We start from the raw sequence: 19,767 nt of genomic DNA, 5'->3' as shown, positions 1-19,767 counted from the left end.
GATACAATACCCTTGAATACTCACGGGTGAAAGCTACAACAGTATCCGTGCGCTTGCGGATTTATTTCGCAGTCGTTAAAATACCCAACAAGCTTTCTGGCGCCATTGCCGGGGAACAGTTGATGTTCTAACTTCGAACCTAGTTGGTCCTCGTATCTTTTCTTTTTCAAAATAAAAAAATTCTTATCTTTTTCTGCTTTTCCTTATCTCTACCTTGACCCCCGCTACCCACTTCGTCTTCGTACATTTTTGCTTTTCTTATCTCTACCTCTACCCCCGCTACCCTTGGAAGGTTATCCTCGTACACACCTTCCAAACCTTTTGGGGTGAGTCTTTAGAGCCATCCTCTCTGGACCAAGTTCCTCATCCGGCTACAAGATTCAACCCTGAAATGTTCCCATGTCAAGGCAATCTCCGAGGTGTTTTCACCGAGGAATATGCCTCGACATTGACCACTGTGTTGTAAGTCCGTAGGACTCATCTTTCGGTCAAGGGATCATAGGGACATACCGATTGAATCGTGAAATAAATTCACATTCAAATCCTCAATTACTGATCGATGCCAATCAAATCAAGTGATTCAAAACTCACATTTTGTTCCTTGATTTTGATTGATGCCCAATAGAAGTTATGTTCACCCTTCATTTTAAACGAACTTCTACTAGAAACTTAGGATGGATTGCTTTGTCTCCATGCAAGGATTTCATCCTAAGGAGGGGTTGAGTTGAAAAATACTCATTCCCCTCATGATTCTAACTCAGAATCGTTCCAATGGCCCATAGAGTTTCACATCCTCTTTCATTATGGGGCTATGAACATTCTTGAGTTTCTCTATCCGGAGATCAAATCACTCACTCCATGAGCATGAAGTTCTGTTCTGATTCATCACAAAAAGCCATGCTCATCCTTGATTTCTCCGAGATCTTCTGATGTGCCAAGTTGCTACGAGCTATACGATCATCTTAGGGTTTCCCCTCATAGATGCCCTTTAGGATGGTTGTTTTGGGTTCTGCTTATCATAATATCTATGCAGGGCTCATTGTTGCATTTGTACACTAACCTTGCAGCTTGAACAATGATAAATCAATAAATGGTGGTTAAGCTTGGAACTACATCACCATTGACAGCTGCAGGAGGGATCCCCATGGTCGGGCTTGCGACCATAAACAGAGCACTGCCAGGAGATAGCCTGGAGCAATTTTTTTCAAAAAAAGAAAAAACTTTCTCCTTAAAAAAAAGCAAGAACATGTTTTTAAGCATAGTATGCACCTTTGGGTATTCTTGGTCCTAACCATTACAGGTGATGATTAAGAAGAACAAGAGACATACGATGCCTGAGAACATGAAGTCTGCATCAGCTGAACACTTGATGCTCTTTGGAGTTGGAACACACTCAAAAGGAGACCCTGAAATTGCACACTTGACTTTCACACAAAAGTCCAAGTGTGGGGGAAATCACTGAGCATCTCGCTACAAAGTTCTAAGCATCGAAAGGAGTATCCTTGTTTCAAGAAGGTGTCAGATCTAGCTTGCTCAAAAAAAAGAAAAAAAGAAAGGAAAAAGGGAGAGAGATAAAAAAAAGAAAATAAAGAAAGAGAGAGAAAAGAAAAAAGAGAGAAAGGAAGAAGGAAAAGAGTGAGGGAGAGTCATGGCTCCACACACTCAAGCAGCTCATGCACACAAACAATCAAGAACCCTGCTCCTCTTTCTTTCCAAGCCTTTGCTACTCCACTCAGATCGGCACTTGCTCACATGCACAAAGGGAGACGTACCTTGCGTCCCCAATCATAAAGCATTGTGCCAACGGATCATGCCTCTAATGAACAAGGTTCACACACACGAGGCAAGAGTATCACACACCATCGCTCAAACAATTTCAAGACATCCATCTGGCGGTAAGTATACTCTTGTAAGCAAAGGTATGGTTCACCAATCCCTTACTCATATTTATCTTCATAGAACTTGATCATGCAAATTCTTGTTTCCTTTGTTTACATTCGTTTGCTCTAGTTTGGATTTTGTATTTGTATGGTACGTCCATAGGCTTTTTAAATTAAGCATGGTGCTTAGGTTATATAGACTTCTTTAATCAAAATGAGACATGGTGTCAAAATTTTGGTTAATGAACTTTTGAGTAATACTACCATAAACTTTGGATGCATATCTTTTTGGACAAACCCTTGCAAGAAACTTTTTCAAATTTGTTGGGTAAAATCCTCAAGTTCATGTTGGATATAATGCAAGGCCCTTTTTGCGCTTCAAATAATAAACCTTGCAACATTCAAAGGAGGCACTTTTTAGCTTTCAAGAATTCAAAAATGAGTATTATGTGAAAATGCCTCTTTGTTTCATGCAGTTTAATCTTGGCCTTGTTTGAGTTTTGCTAAAATGATAAAAACTTGGTGAACAATAAATTTAATAAAAAAAATAAACCCTTTGTAAAAAAAGAGAAAAGAAGAAGATTCTCTCGAAAAAAAGAAATAAAATGATGGCAAGCATTTTGGGATCCATGCTCTTTACATCTTTGAACTTGATTTTTCCTTGAAGCATGGATGTGAACAACAAATAAAAACAATCCATTCAAAATTCTTTAAGAATTCCTAGAGTATTTGTTGTCCACTAACATTTTGCAGGGAAGGAAATAAACATCCAAAGAGCAGTGTACAATAACTCCATCACCAACACAACGCTCCTTGGTCCCATGGGAAGACAGTTGCTTGGCAAGTTCCTTCAGGTACAAGAATAAGTGTGGGGGAGATATCTCAAAATCACCAATTTCAAATTCATTCAAGATCTCTCCCCCAAACATGTTGCACATCATCCACAGTTCAGCATGTTAAAGAACAGGACAGAAGGAATCCAAGGAGGGATGGTTGAGCTTTTGGTTCGACTAAACCACCTATGGCTTCCTGCAGTTCCCTCTTCTTCCTCTTCAGCGATGGTATGTGCAACACATCCCTCACAAACTCCCTCTTACTCCATAAGTTCTTGAGTTTAAATGAATTCATGCTAATCACTAAAAATAAACTCAATGAACCAACTATCACCCTATGCACTCCTTGCACTTTCATGAATAAACTTGCATACTATTTATTCCTCACATTCTTTCTAGTTCTTGTGAACATATATTTTCATAGGGACCCCATGCTATCTAAGTGATTGACTAATGTGATATGATTGGATAAACGGAACCATGCTCTTCCTTGCTAAGTACTTGGAATTTCTTTTCAAAAAAATCACCAATAGCTTGTCTTCTCAAATTGATAAAAATTCCTACCAAAGCCAAAGTTAGACTTTCATGCTCAAACCGTCATATGCAGTTTAACTTTGCTTTGAGTCTTGTCAAATTCTGTGACCCTTGTTAGAGACTTGTCATACTCTCATGATCAAGATCACATACACATCCACTCACATGCTATACTTCTACACTGGAAGATAGCAAACATTGTCATCCATCCATAAAATAAAACTCCATGACATACCATGACTCTTTCTCTCTAAAGTAACCATCAAGGATGTGGACTATGAAAACCAAAATAAAAATAATGAAATAAAAGATGCATACCCAAAGAAGGTATGCCACATACCCAAAAGGCATGTCAAAAAGAAAAGAAAAAGATGCATACCCAAAGAAGGTATGACACATGCCCACAAGGCATGTCAAAAGAAAAAAAAGAGAGAAAGATAGTCCACATCCAAGGAAAATAAAGAAGAGAGATGGATCATGCAAAGGAGTTCATCCACGCTCTGCCAAAAAAAATCCACACACTTGCACATCTTGATCAGATTGTATGACTCGTATCTGCTTGGATCTAGTCTTTGACTTAGCAACATAAGCAAAGCAGACATGCCTCTTTTACTCCAACCCTAAGCTCAACATAAGCATGATTAGATTATAGGAGAAAAAGAAGGCAGCAACTTTGCCTTGGTGAGGATCTAAAATACAAAGAGTGATTCGAGAGAATAATTTGAGGAGCAAGATTATTCTTTTGTTTCAAAATTTTAAAAACCCAAGTTTCTAAGCAGGAAGAGCTAGGAACCCGAAGTCTTTATTGTTCCATTCTTCAATTACCCAAAAAGCATGGTAGCCACTCAAAAAGTGGCACAAGAATTGGAAGGAACTTGGAATAACTGGTATGTAGGTTTTATCAAGGGAGATGCATCCACATTAGTCCTTCAATCTTTACTTGAGGACGAGCATAGGGCTAAGTGTGGGGGTGTTGTTGACGGCTGTTAAATCCAAAATATATGCCGTCAACTCCTGCATAAAGACCTGAAAAAATGAACATCAACAGTAGTGGTAGGAGTTATTTCTAACGAATTCCACAAGTGTTGGTGAATTGTTGATTGCAAGGACACAAGTCGGGAATAACATGAAAACACGCAGAAAACACAACAGAGATACACAAACATCGCTGCTGCATTACACACCACCAAGGGACCTCTTCCTTCTTCAGTTGAAGATGTAGTGTTCCAATGCTAAGGCGAGGCCCTGCCTAGGCTAGCGCTTAGAGTAGGAGGAGAGTGAGGAGAAGTTTGGGGAAGCGCCGGGCCTGTCGGCGGTCTTCTCCGGTCTTGTACCTCTACGGATGCTGGCTTCCTCTAGTATGAGTAAGTTAGTATTTATGATTCTTGTATTGTATAGTTCTTTTGCTTGAGTGAGATCAATTCTCTTACTCGCGGGTTCGTCGCTTCATATTTATACAGAGTGATGTAGTTAGCTACGGGTTAACAGACGTAGTTAGACTGCAGTAGTAATCAGTAGCGTAGACGTGGTGTCTGGGCTAAGGGTTACCTTCATTTGCCTTATATTCCACGGTCTGTGAGGTAGGCCACATGTGGTGATAGCCATGTCGGTCCTTCGTAGTCCTCCACATTCGGATATAGCGTAGAGCTGTTGGCTAGAGTCTCCTGACCATTTCAGGGGTAAGCCGGTGCCCGAAGCGAGTATTCTGCCTGAGAGATCGACCTTTAACTCATCTTTAGTGCTACCGCAAGAATCCTCTCCATCCTCGCCACATATCCTGGTGTGTCCTTGGACCTACTAAGTTAGGAGTTAGTGCACACACGTTCCCTGTGGATACGATACCTTTGAATACTCACGGGTGAAAGCTACAACAGTATCCGTGCGCTTATGGATTTATTTCGCAGTCGTTAAAATACCCAACAGTGTTCAGGGGTTGGGGTCCACTGAACTGTCGAAAGGCTTGACATGGGTGGGATTTTGCCAGGCTCGCTCTGGGGTGAGCGTCATGGAATACTTGATGTTAACTGGGGCACGAAGTATCTGAATTTGTTGTTTCGTAGTCTATTAATTAAATTGCGATGTACGGTTCTGGAGGTTTCTTTTGTCGATTAGATTTTAGCTTTGAACGATGCAACTTAGAAAACGTCTCCCCCCTCCTCTTGTGTCGTTTGGAGATGGAATTGTTGGGGGTTTGCGGATGCTTCGCTCTCAGCCCACGTTGATGCAATTGTGAATAATCTATAATGGGGCCTTCGAGCCATGTTTTTGTAATGGTTGTATGATCTGTATTGTGATTTATGATACCCTTTGCGTTGTGTGTTTTTCTAGCCGAAGGTTGCTTGGCTTCGGTCCCCAACCCATAGCCCCTTGGCGTTTTGTTCGTTAGGCACTTTTAGGGCCGAAGGTTTGTTAGCTTCGGGTTTTAACTTTGGCCGATAGACCTTTGGGGGTTTATATGCGCTTGGGCACTTTGGAGGCCGAAGGTGTTTTGGCTTCGGGTCGTATTCTGACCGATAGCCCCTTGGCAATTTTTTGATTAGCCGAATGTGTTTTGGCTTCGAATCCTAACTGACAGCCCCTTGGCGTGTGAGCGTTAAGTACCTTGTTAGCCGACGGTTTTGTGGCTTCAAGTCTTGACTGAGCCCCTTGGCGTATGTGCATTAAGCACTTGATTAGCCAAAAATTCTTTGGCTTCGAGCCTTAGTTTGACTGAGCCCCTTGGCGTATTTAGATAAGTAGGTGAAATTTGCCATGATTGCAAATTTTGCTAACTTACTAGGATGCAAGAAATGCGATGATCGATGATCGCAACTCTGTAGTTGCTTCGAGTCAGAGCATTTGAAGGGAAAGTTTATGATTTCTTTGGGGAGAATTTACATTGGGTACGCCCCATTAAAAACCTCACCCCCGGTGTGGGGTTACCTTCTGTGAGTAAAAGAGTACGCCCCGTGACTCAAAAAGCAAAAAACAGAAAGACTCTACTCGGCACCGAGGGTCTAGGATTGCTTATAGTTTCACAATCTAGCCATTCTTACATGTGGTTTATACGTAATACTTTTTCAAGCTGTCAGCATTCCATGGATGTTGCAGCTCGTTACCTTCGAGGTCTGCTAGGTGGAATGATCCTGGCCTGTTGGAGTATAGGACCAAGTATGGCCCGTCCCATTTGGACTGTAGATTGCCGATGGTTTCTGCATTTGGTTTTCTTTTGAGCACCCAATCTCCTACAAAGAAGAATTTGTTGACGACCTTTTTGTCTCTCCACTTCCTTGTTTCCTCTTGGTACTTGGAAAGGTTCTGCGAAGCTTGTAAGATGTCTAGTTCCATTAGGTCCGCTTCCATCGAAGGTTTGATGTTGTTGCACTCTGACCTGAGGCTTTGGTGTTTGAGCTCTTTCGAGGTCATGGCTTCTGCTCCATAGAAGAGTCTGAACGGTGTGAACTTGGTGGCCCTACACTCAGAGGTGTTGTGTAACCAGATAACCTTCGGAAGCTCATCAGCCCACTTTCCTTTTTTCTAATCAAACAGGCATTTCTTGATGGCTGTGAATATTATACCATTTGCTCTTTCCACCGCTCCATTGGACTGTGGGTGATAGACCGAGGCAAACATAAGTTTGGTGCCAACTGAGTGGCAGAATTCCCTGAAGTGTTGGGAGTCGAACTGTTTACCATTGTCCACAGTTAGTTCCTTGGGGACTCCAAATCTGCAGATGATGTTTTGCCAGAAGAATTTTCGTACAGACTCAAATGTTATATTGACTAGTGGCTTGGCTTCGATCTATTTGGTGAAGTATTCTACAGCCACCACTGCATACTTCAAATTGCCCTGGGCCGTTGGCAGTGGCCCGATAAAATCCATTCCCCATCTTTGAAGTGTTCAGGCTTCACGGGCGCGTACGGGCATAAGTGCACGGGCATGTGGATGGGCGCGTGGGGGCGCAGATGCCACCGACATGTGGGTGGGCGCGTGGTCGGTCAGTGCGTGGGCATCTGGGATGCGCCGTTGGCACTAGACGCACGGACGTCGCACATGGACCGTTGGCACTGAACGTACGGGACGTAACCAAGAGAGGACGTTTCTGGCTTGGGTTGACCGACGAGGACGTCGGTCTCTTAAGGGGGTGAGTATGTGACATCCCGGCCCAGGGCTTAATAGGATTAATAGGATACTCATACCAACAAGTTGCAACTTCTTTTCTGGAAGCCGATCTCTAAAGAACTTCGAGGTTAAGCGCGCTTGGGCCGGAGAAATTTGGGGATGGGTGAACGACCGGGAAGTGTTTCCCAGGTGCGCATGAGTGAGGAAAAGTGTGCGGAAAATATTTGTGTTGAGCCAACTCTCGCAGTTTCACGGGCGCGATGGCGTACGCTCGTGACTCCAGCCTATGAGGGCAAAGAGTTGGGACAGGGGGTACGTGCTTTGCCGGCCCATGTGGCGAGGAGATCCCAATCTCTCTTGCGCCGGCACAAACCTCGGAAAACTCCTGAGAAGTGGTCTCCGTGTGCGTGTTGCAAAGATTAGGGTTACATCCTAATCAAAGCTTATAACTAACCTATACTAACTTCCACGGAGGCGCGCCGCTGTTGGGATCTTCGTACCTGAAGGTTGCTTGGATACCAGACAGACAAAGACAGAGAATTAACGAAGTACTCAAAAACCTTTGGATAACTCAGAGCAAGCTCTTCCAATGATCAAAAAGTTATTACAGTGTGAAAAGCTGGGGGTATTTATACCCCCAACCCTCGCAGTATATTTACATTCTTGCCCATATATTTTCACCTTATATCAGCATTTTTGGAGCCCTAGACTAGTCTTTTCTCGCCATGCAGTTGAAAAACTGTTTACGTCAATCCTCCGAAGGTTCCTGAAGGCCTTGGAATGCATCGCCTTCTGGGGCACACCTTGGCAACCCGGGACCGAAGGTCATTGGTGACTCCGACCCTCGCTTTGCAGATATTGTGGCACCTTCGATCAAACCCTTGCGGGGAGGGGCACCTTCGGAAGGGACCCTTTGTCCTGCGAATCAATAGAAAGAGCGGTAGACGGCCCGAAGGTTATGGAAGAGGATTAGTATCCTTCGAGCATGTACCCTATGGAGGTAGCGATCCCCAACAAGTACTCTAAATTATCAAGATTGTTTTCCAAAAATTTTTGGGCAAGAGATCTAAACACAGCCTAAGAGAATAATTACTCGAATGGCATGCAGCACTTCATAATTCCGTACATATCAAAGCGGGCCACAAGATGCCCAACAGCCAGACACGTACATGATAGATAAAAACATAGAGTTACTACATAGCAATAGCATTAAGGAGAAACAATATAATAGTTGCATTATTATTATTACATTGCAATATATACACACACACACATGAAATGAATGATAAATGATGGCCAGCACCGAGAGTGCGGATATCATGCATGCATATACAGAAATGACATGATAAAACAAACATACGACACAGATAATAAACTGGAGTTCACCAGGCCACAATCACAGCTAGGCAGAGATGAACGAAATGAATTGGAGAAGATTAAAGGGGTGGGACGAACAGAGAACGCAGGATGAGATCGTGGAGCTAGCTAGTAATCCAGGCCGGCAGTAGGAAGAGATCTTGTTCTCCTTAGTCTCGCAGTCGTACTACTAGTACCTTTAGTGCAGCCTGCAGCTTGTTGCGACGACGACGTTCTCATCGTCGTCTCCTCAGCTTCCCGCTCGACGGTTTCTTCTTCTTGCTTGGCGTCCTCCTCATGTTCCCAGCTGTCGATGCCGAGGTGGTAGAGCAGCGCCCAGAGATGGGTGATGAACTCGCCGCCCTGCGAGAGGCGCTGCCTGTGCGCCTCCTTGTCGCCGTAGGGCGCGGCGTAGAGCAGCGTCTGCACCCACAGGAGCGCCAGCACCTCCCAGGGGTCATCGGAGCGCCGCGTGCACTCATGAGGAGGCGCCCGCAGCTCACCGCGAAGCTGCCTCCCCAAAAACACACCCGTCCAAAAGATGTTGTAGTTGTTGTAGAAGTACCTCACTGCTGCTTGTACATTATTATTGAAGCGTGCGGGCAATTTTTCCAAAACCATCGCTGCAGTCCGTTCTTGGCGGTGTGTCCGCAACATGACTTCTCTTACCCGGTCTTCAGCATCATCGAACACTTCCTTTGTCTGGAGTCTCTGGACGGTCGGTCCAGGGAGCAGCTCCGGCGCCGACACCACCAGGTAGGCGCAGTACCTGGACAGCGCTATGGCCACGCGACGATTCTTCTCCTGTTGGCCGGCTCCTCCTCCTCCTTCCTGCTCAGCTTTGTCGCAGTACCATGTCGCAACGTGCCACACCATGGCACGGAGCGTGAAAGCGTAGGCCTCCGGCTCCGACAAGACATCATTCTCACCGCCCTGCCTCATCCACGGGAGAGTGACGTTGCTATAGGGAAGTAAGGATGATGCGTCTATCCCATTGTCAACAAACAAGGACGACCACTCCTTCCCTATTCTGCTGCTCTTGATCTTGCCCAGGAAATTTGCCACGGATGTCTTCACATCGTCGTGCAACCCAATGGGAGGTTCGTTCATGTCGCCAGCCCACAATAGTTCCCGGACCACCTGCCCAATGTACTGAACTCCAACAATCTTAACCAATTGAAACCAGGATGAAGCGCTATAGTGTCGTTTTCTCACTCTCCTGGTCTTCTCTGAATCAACTAGTGAATACTGCCCAAGCTTATCTTGCCAGAGGTACTTGTCAAACCAATTCATCCTTGTAACCACAAACGCCCTCAGTCTCATCCACCACCACCAGTTTTTGTCGGCGCACGAAACCGATCATGCAGCCCAACAAGAAACTGATTACGCAGAGTTTGCCAATGCATCGAGTACTTGCAGGCAAAGGCGACCCTCGCCCAATTTGACGTCCAGCACCGGATCAACTGCACCAACTGCAGCAGAGCCAGGGATACCAATATGGCAAGAGTGATGATCAAGTCTGCCGTTGTGGTTTCGACAACCACAGTGCCAGCATTGGGAGGACCTGTAGAGGCGACACGGTGGCGACTAGCCATTGTCCCAGGAATGGCAGTCGCTACCCCGACAAGGCATATCCCAATGAATGAAGCCAATGCCCAAATACTAGCACCCTTTGCTTGATAGAAATGAAGGAACTCATTGCTGGTGAAAAATACCTCGTAGAGAAAAGCTAACTCAAACTCTATTGCCTTCCAGGTCCACTTATAGTCGTTGGCCCCACTACGATAACGCTGTACACAACGCTCAAAGTCCGTTCGCTTACTGTCCACTTCCCTAACGCTGTCCATACCAAGGAAACGCCTTTGTAACAAATGAGACAGAGAGTACCCAAGGCACACGTCTTCAATGGTGGTCTTGTTGTTGGCTTCTAACTGTAGCTAGCTCACTCAGCATTGCTGTGCAGCCCTTATATATATATCAACCATCGTGCAACGAATAAGCTTACCGTTGTGGTGCATATTGTTGTCAGAAGCATAACTACCTAAAAGGACCATCAGTCTGGAAAAATCATTACCCGCTAAAGCAATTGTTTCCTTAGGGTAAAGATCACCTATCTGCTCCCGTATTCTGCTTGGCAGCACAAGTGCCAATGACCTATGAAATCCCCTGACCAAGATGATGGCAGACAACGTGCTGATGGCCAGGTTCCCAAAAACAGTCGAGATAGTTGAAAAGCTCATCAGCAGGACATATCCACAATAGAGGCAAAGCTGAAATATCATCTTAGAGAATGGGCCCTTGTAATCAAGGCCGTTGTAGGATGTGGCTTGATCGATGCAGCCAGAGAGGGGTGAGTAAGGACACAGCCCTTATGGGATACATCTCACTCTTCACCGACGAAGATTGCATTAGACCAATGCTGTATGTTCCCAGGGAAAGAGATAACACATGTGCAGCCAAAAATCCCTTTTGGACAATCCAGCGATTGGACCAGCGGCGGCAGCATCCAAAGAATGCAAGAAAGAAGGAGAGGATGATGGCCACCAGTGCTAGTGCCTCGATACGGAGCACTGTTCCCCTAGGGCTCTTCCATAGATCCCTCAGCTGATGCAACAAGGTTGTTGACGTTGCATTTGCCAAGTGCTGCTCCACATTTCCTATCCTGCGGCAACCCACCTTGAAAGAACAGGATCAATTGTAAGTTAGCCTCCTAGTTCAACCACAATCGTCCCACTTTTAGTTTCTACTAGTATATGAACTGTACTCTATTGTTTAGGAGATCAATATGTATCAGACTATATTTCACAATATGAAGAAATTCAAAACTTGCGAGCACATATACATATGTGACACCAAAACTATCTTAGCCCATAATAATCAGATTCGAAAATACTCTTTTAGTTCTATGCTGTCTATACTCTAGATCTATAAGTTGATAAATCAAAATCCCTCATCTTGATATGAATGTTCAGTTCCTCAAACAATCCAAATTTAGAGAAGCCTCCCTATCTGTAACTATTTATTTGAGTGGCTCGCTCAATAGTCATTAGATACATGAGACTGAGTTGAGGAGATCTAGGTAGCAAGTCTAAATCTAGTTCTGTTCGAAATGAAGAAAACATGCCATGAAAACTATATATAGGATCGGCACTGAGTTATCTGGTTAAAAGCTAGGCAATCATTTGGATAGCTCTTGGCAGATTGGCAGGGTCTATGCATTTAAAACAAAAAAAAAAGGCAGAAAATAAATGTTCACTGGAAAATATCAAGCTATAGTATTATTCATGATAGTGGCATACCATGTGTCTGCTTCTCGATCTGTTCCTGGACGAGTTGAGTTGAGTTCAATTTCCCAGTTACTTGCAGGAGGCTTCTCCCAGCTTGAAAACTCAGCCAACAATGAACTGGAAGCTGCAAACGGGCCGGGAAGAACGCAATAGTCCCTAGTTTAAAATGCGGACACTTGGTCCCTAGTTTAAAATGCGGCCACATGGCTCCATCTGTTGTTTGATTCTGTGGTCGATGAAAACGGATCAACACATGTTATGAACTGTACCCTTGACTTTCAGTGGCTTAGATTAAGAGCTTCACTCATTTTCAGCAAAGACTTGGGCGATGTAAGGTCTTTAATTTAGTTTTACGCGGTAAGGTACTAAATGCTAGATCGGAGATCTAGATCCCCACAACTCGTTGAGCTTAGCATTGCGGTGATCGAGTTTTACTGCTACGAGTGAGTACTTTGTGAATCTAGTATTGACAAGGGTATTTTGTTTTTCAAGGTTCTTTAATTATTCTTTTTGTTTTTCGAGGGAGGGAAGCTTGCTGGTGAATTTTTTTATTTTAATATTTTAAAAATAACCCGTTCCAAACTAAATTTTCAAGTGTAGCCTTTCTGGTCACGCCACTCCATGGCGTGACGAGCTGAGTCACGCCACCTCCCTTAGCATGACTGGTTCGAAAATCGCGAGTTCTACCCTACTTTGATCGAGTATAACTCGAAATACAATAAGCATAATTTGGGTGAGCTCCAATTGATAAAGCTGTATAGCAAGTAACCAGTTACAACTTTTGTTATATGCACATTTTCTAATTCTCAACGATTTGAGAGATCAAGGTCACCAAAGTTTGGGAAACAAAACCACAATTTTCTTAATTTCATTCAAAACTGCAGTTTGACTGAGTTTGACGATGATTTTGAACAAGCTAAACTCATTTCCAGCAAGTATGTAGCATACCGTTGGAAAGTAGATGGAATGAAGTTTCCATTTTTTTCTACTTTGAAGCTATATGTATCAGTAGATGGAATGAAGTTTCCATTTTTTTTTCTACTTTGAAGCTATATGTATCAGTGACAAATAATCAGTCAAATATAGCTACTTGCAATAGTTTTCAGCCTTAAACACTAGGGGAAATTTGGTCCTTTAATCATTCAAACTTTGTTTGATAGAATTCACTCAAACAAGTGTGAAACTTCATGTTTGAGTTGTCAACACTTCCATGTTTTTGCACTAATTACTGTAATCAATTATTTTATTAGCTTTATTTGCATTTAATTGGAAATTTAGCATTAAATCACCAAAACTTGCACAGACATGTGGAGCCTAGAAGCTGTCGCTATGGTGGTGGAGACGATTATGAGCCGCAGTGCCTTCGAGGATTACTCCACCAGCGCCGGGCCGCAGCCCGCAGGCACAAGCCTAAGCTCCGGCGGCAGTAGTGACGACGGGGCCTTGGCCATCTTGTTGTCAACTGCTTTTGCGATTGGATTGTGCGACTTGAAAGCAAGACTCTGTGTGTTCTCATTTTTTGAACGAGTTTCTCCTCATTTTCCGGTTGGTCGACCGAGTCTGGTTCTGATTGTTTTGTTATAATCAAAAAGCTTTTGTTAGGGGCACATGCTGACGTGTCAAAGTCTGATTGTAAGGAAAAAGGACTCAAACAACTAAAAGAATAACCGAACAATGCTAATTAGTCACTCTTACTCATTCTTTATTTTGCATTTGGAGCCTTAATGTTTTATTGTATTGTAATTGTATTGGTGTTTTAGAATGGAAAATATTCCCTTTTTTTGAATCGTGTGGATTTTGTGTGAGAGGGAAAATATAAAAAGGAGACAATGGACCAGCTAGAGCATTCCAACATGAATGCCCGTCTCCAGACAGTTTTGGATGGGCTTTATGTGTCACACCCGGTTTATGAAGGCAAACTGAATGCATCTCATATGTGCGCCAGGATCAGTTTACACACATATGATTGACCATAAAGTGAATATCACAACGAGTGCAAGCATAAAGAGAGTATTAATTAACTTTATTACAAAACCGAATATCTTAAGCAAATAAATAAGCGACTATAGAGTAGCAGCGGAATCTTCTTCAGCACAGGCAGATGACTGGGGAGACATACGTAGAAATCCTCGAAGTCTTCTGGATACTCCGGACAGTTGTTATTATGGTCTGAGCAGTAAGTATGCAAGGGTGAGTACATTTATGGTTGGTACTCAACAAGTGGTAGGGAAACAGCTATAATACATGCAAGGCTAATTCAAGGAATATGCAAGGCGATATGTGTGTTTTTATGGTGAATTTAGACGACTTTTTTGCCGTGGTTTGCATAGGTTTTCATGAAGGTTATGGTTTCCACCAGATACGTTGCCTTACAAGTTGTTATAGTTTAGCGCTATGTATGTTTAATTAAAGAAGGTGGTAGATGGCTTGGCTTGGCTTGCGCAATGCCACAAGCTATATATGGGTCTTCCAAATGGATGGAGTCTATCCATGCTATGGTAAGCTTAAGTTGACACAGCTTGATATATAGTCTAATGGTTAAGGCCGGTCACCGTACCCTATTACAGTTAGGAAAGAACATAGGTTACACGGTTTCGTGACGCACCTTGTTGCACCCTAACGACAACTTTTAGTATTTTTAAAGTATCTATCCACATCAAGTGTCAAAATATGCTATCAAGTATCAACCAAACCTTTTCATACATGCAACATGGCTTTTCAATTCTGTGCATGACAATAACCACTCTAAAGGCTATTACCTCATGATGAATGACAATAGCACTTCTAGTAGGGATGTAGTAATAGAAGCATGTGCCCATCGTCACTCCTGCAATGGCTAATAGCAGGGGTATCTCGCTAGGCATTAACTTTGTATACGTGTAAGTGAAGTTGGATATATAACAGTTGATTCACGAGCCATGTTCAAGAATCTATGAGACCATGATCCGAACCTTGTCTCGCGTGCATAGAACATGAAAATCTGGATTGGAGATCAAACCGGTGAGACTGCCGGTTCACTGGTTCAAAAGTCTAACCAAAGATGGACCATACCACTACTACTATATATTTTGTGCATATCCTCTTTAATCAAACTGTGGTTTATAGGGGTGGTGGGTTTCAACCAGTCAATCAGGGCTCAAACACCCCTTGATTCACGTTTTTTATGTAGTTTTCCGATGAAACCGCTGGTTCAGAGTCTTTTTTTCCAATTGAACTGGTGATTCTTTCCGATTTATTTCCTCATAACACTTGGCATTGCTTGCAAAATAAAATAAAAAATCTCATAAAAGTTAGCATTAATGAATTTTTTTGAAAAAGATGAAGGACTGTTTGGTTCACAGCCAATACTCGCCACGCAAGCTGCGGCGCGGCCACCGAAATTGTGGCGATGTGTGGTGAGCAAATCGACCACTACAGCTTGACGAGAATATCAACTTGAAAAAACTGTGTGAGCTAAAAGCTAATGTCCAACCAAATAACAGCTTTCCCAGGTGTAGCCGTGGTGAGTTGTGGCTGCAATCCAAACACGCCCGAAGAGACTATGGGGTTGTTTGGTTGGGTGGCCAACCCCCAAACAGGCTCTAGGAGGACACCCAGCCCATGTTTGGTTCGATGCATAAGGGTTGTAGCCTGGCCCGAGTTGTACAAAAGAGGCCCCCTGGCCTGGCTCCACGGGAACGGCCGAATCGGGCGTACTCCCGGGGCCAGGCCATGTCTAGCGCCCACGCGCGGCCCGTGTTCGCCACCTTGGCTCCCCGTGGTCCTCATATAAAACGATGCGCCATCCGCTAGGGTTACCTCCCTCTCCGCTATTGTTCACTCCTCGGCCGCCACCTCTCCGCTCTCGAGCTCTCGACCGCGTCACCTGCCTCAGCTCTGAAGCACTCCTCCCGCCGGCACCTAGGGTTCGGTGCGAAGGGGCTCTCTGCTGGTATGGTATGGCCATGGAGTTCGCATCTGAAGCATCCCCGTTTGATTTCTGTCTCCTCCACTTTTTGTTTGCGGATGACTTGTTTCCGTCGATTAGATCCTCAATCTGCATTTTTTGCTTGTTCGTATACCTAATACGTTGTCTTGGTTGTTTGGATCTGGTATTATGTGCTGTTGGTTCGGTAGATCTGTGGCATGAACTCATTTCGGTTGTGAAGAAGTTGATGTATCTGAGCTCTATGAAGTGGTCGATGATGTTTTTGGCACTAGGTGGCGCATTTGTCGTAGCCGTGCCATAGTTTGTTACATTAGATGCTATATTTCATCAGCAACAGCACTACTTCTGTGTGAATTGATTGAGCATTTTTGTCCTCTGTTATTTGTCCTATTGTAGCCATGGATCCAGCTGAGTTGCGTCTGCTGACGTTTGGGATGATGTTCTTCTTATTAGCCTGTGGCGTATCTGGAACCGCCGCAATGACGTAGTTTTCAGGTCCCTGCAAACCTCTACGGCGGCAACTCTCCGGCTTATTGCGACTGACATTGACACATGGTCGCACCGCTTCCGTGATCCTACTCTTAAACTACACCTATGTACCTGGAGCTCTCATGTTTTGAGTGCCCTAATGGCGTAGCCATTCTTTTCCTTTTTTGGAGCAGCTTGTCCAGTCTGGATAACCATGTGCTCCCCCCTGTAAACTTCTGCTTTGGCCCTGTGCCAAGTTTCTTCGATCAATGAAAAGGTGGGGCAACTCCCCCCCCCAGAGATTCTCGAAAAAAAAACATTGCAATGAAAAAAAAAGGAAAGATGTTACACAATCGATTTGATTATAAAAGATCACTAACAGGCATAGACAAAAGGTGACACCCTTGTTGGCTAGCCATCTTATTGTTGGGACAGTGGAAATGGGAGGAAATCAAACACTGACGATTGAACGGAACATGCAGGTAGCTGAAGGCTGCAGCGGGGGTCGAATACTAAATGATTTAGATAGTGTAAAGACCAATCTTATAGACGCGATCGGAAGCGTATGCAAAGAAGCCCACCACAGTCTCATCCTCCGGCACGATATAGCAGAATGAAGTGTCGTTGCCGACCCAGGCTCCAAAAGGACCATACGTTTTCTGGTTGGTGACGATCCGAAAGTTTGTCAAATACACTATTGGGGCGGTTCCACGTACCCCAATCCCAGTGATCTGCTTCACAAACTCTGATGGGCCAAACTTTATCTGTAAAACAGCAGAGAGTGAGTGAAGACGAAAAAAGATATATCGTCATCAAGTATTTATTAGGAGGAGTACATATAGCTACTAACTCCATCCCTCCCAAAAAGATATCATTCTAAAATAACGTTGGGTGAAACTGTCTTATTTTATATAAATAAAAGATATTACATTATGTCATAAAACTAAATAAGCAAAGTATGCGTACCCTCACTGTTCTTTTATTTAATGGGTCATGTACAGTGCCTAAATTAAGTCAAACGTTGCTATCTTTAACCATCTATTTAATTGATTTCAAAACACCCTTATAGTTTCACAACATATATGAATTAAATACTATAAAAGTATTAATTTCTCATAGTAAATCTAAAAACAGAATTACCTATATATATATAGTCAAAGATACAAATGTTTGACTTAGAACAAAACTAATTCAACAAGTAACAAGTAGAAAAAACGTAGTGAGTACGATTTTGCAGCAAATATTTCATTATACTATATATACCTATATTTGGAGTCTCATTGTTTGATAATATTTTCCATAAAACCAGTCATGTTTAAGTCAGTTTGACTTCAACCAAACATAGAATTGAATCGTCCTTTCTAGTGAAGGCAGGCATGAAGTAACATGATTTGCAACAAACCACACGCACATGCATGGTAAAGTATGAAATGTACTCACCGTTTCTGTCTTATCGGGCGAGCCTGTCAAAATTTCACCCCAAATACTTGTGTCGTTGATTCGCCCGTCTTGGTCAATGTAGGAAAATCCAATTGCATGAACTACACCACCATGGTTGATTGTCACACTTTCCAGACGTTGGGATTTGCCTACCATTTCACGAAGAGAGCCCCCATTTCCACCCCATGGTCCTTTCTTTGTAGGTGCAGGGACCTGAACATGAAGGACCATCATCATGAGCTCGATTTGAAGCAAAGGAGAAACCATAGGTGTTTCACCACAGATAAAGCTACCGACTTGATGCAAAACTACATGTATATATAGTAAACCCCCACCATTGCTAAAAGAAAATTAATATAACTATTGAGTGGCTATGTTACCCTTGTTCCTTTGAGCCGTGGGCAGAAGGCATGGATCGTAAGCTCTATGATATTCCCGTCGCTTCTCTGTTCATGGAACTTCTTGGAGATGACACCATTTGCCATAGCAAACTGACCGGTGCCCCCAACAACAGCCCACTCCCCAGTTCCAACTACTATCCCCATCACTTCAAGTGTGGACCCACTGAACCTGCACCATGCAAGGATGCATGTGAGTATATATCGGTTTGCTCAAACAGAGAATCAAAGTAAAGCTAAGATAGATTGCAACAGGCTAGCTAGTGGGTACCTTTCATCCACGAACACAAGGCTCAAGGAATTGACCCAGTTCCCGGCTTGGATATGCAAGCCTTGTGCACGGGCAACAAGCTTTGCGTTTTGCCCTGGTCCGTCATATACTTCCCAGTTGTTAACTGCGGTGGCACCAATACCGATCGGCGCCTTGTTGTCTAGGATGGAAACCTGGTTGGCCTTTGAGCCCAAGGGCGTGTGGTACATGAACAGGCCTTGGAAGTTTATCTCTTCGTACTCAGTGAACGCAGAAGCAGGAGTGACTTGGAGCTTGGCCATGTCTCTCGGTCCCTCGCCTAGGTAGCTATGAACGATCGATGCACTGAGATGAGGAGGAGCTGTTGTAATGTGTGTCTCAAGACGGGGGTGAGCAACTCTATTTATAGAACGCCAGGGTCGTCCGGACCAGGACGGGGCGGCCTCCACGCACGGTAGGTGGAGATGTGCATGCATGGTGCATGATGAGCTGTACTACGTACGTATGCCTCGTGCAGCATGTTTTCCTGCAGCCTCACCCCCGTTGACGTTGAAGATATAGATATACGGCCTCAGCTCGATCTTATCTGGATCTCATCAAGCAGTGACTGGACTCACATGCCTAGCATTTAGTTAGTTTCACGTGTACTAGTGATGCCCGAATCAAATTACATTATCGTCCGCGCGTCAAGCCCTGTGTATTTCCACTACTACAAAAACGTTCATTTGTCCCGGTTGGGAAACCGCTGTTGTCCCGGTTTCCCAACCGGGAACGCCTGTCCGGGACAAAAGGGGGTGCCCTTTTGTCCCGGGTGTGGCAACCGGGACAAAAGAGGACCTTTTGTCCCGGTTGGTAACACCAACCGGGACAAAAGGTGCAGCCAGCGCCCACGTGGCTGGCACACCCTTTTGTCCCGGTTGGTGTTACCAACCGGGACAAAAGGTCTCTTTTTTTTCATGTTTTTCTTTTCTCAATTCTTTTTCTATTTCAATTATACTTTTGCATTTCAATTAAACTTATGTATTGGAATTCAGTGTGTATGATCTCCACTAATATATACATATATATATAGTTACTTATATAATATTTGTCCTAGATAGTTTTCATATATAAATTAATTCACTTATATATATATATGTATACACATATCTATACATGTGAATTCCTTTACATATGAAAATGTCTAGGACCAATATTATATAAATATATATATACACATATATATTATTGGAGTGCTTATATATATAATACATACATACTCCATCATATTTGCATTGGTATATTCGTTCTTA

General features: G+C 43.6%; 1 protein-coding gene and 1 pseudogene across 1 annotated transcript; both read right to left on the bottom strand.

The window, feature by feature from the left end:
• Positions 1–8,533: 8,533 nt before the first annotated feature.
• On the bottom strand, positions 8,534–13,442 carry LOC120684716 (annotated as a pseudogene).
• A 3,270-nt stretch (positions 13,443–16,712) lies between these two features.
• LOC120686141 (mannose/glucose-specific lectin-like) lies at positions 16,713–18,844 on the bottom strand. The gene is made up of 4 exons (XM_039968310.1): positions 18,497–18,844; positions 18,208–18,397; positions 17,828–18,040; positions 16,713–17,151 (listed from the first exon to the last, which is right to left on the bottom strand). The coding sequence occupies exons 1-4, from the start codon at positions 18,775–18,777 to the stop codon at positions 16,909–16,911; spliced, it is 927 nt and encodes a 308-aa protein (XP_039824244.1). The 5' UTR covers positions 18,778–18,844; the 3' UTR covers positions 16,713–16,908.
• Positions 18,845–19,767: the final 923 nt, after the last annotated feature.

The sequence above is a fragment of the Panicum virgatum genome, chromosome 8N (genome assembly GCF_016808335.1).
Source record: "Panicum virgatum strain AP13 chromosome 8N, P.virgatum_v5, whole genome shotgun sequence".
Lineage (NCBI taxonomy): Eukaryota > Viridiplantae > Streptophyta > Magnoliopsida > Poales > Poaceae > Panicum > Panicum virgatum.
Note: the sequence above shows the minus strand (reverse complement) of the source record. Positions and strands in the feature narration are given on the sequence as shown.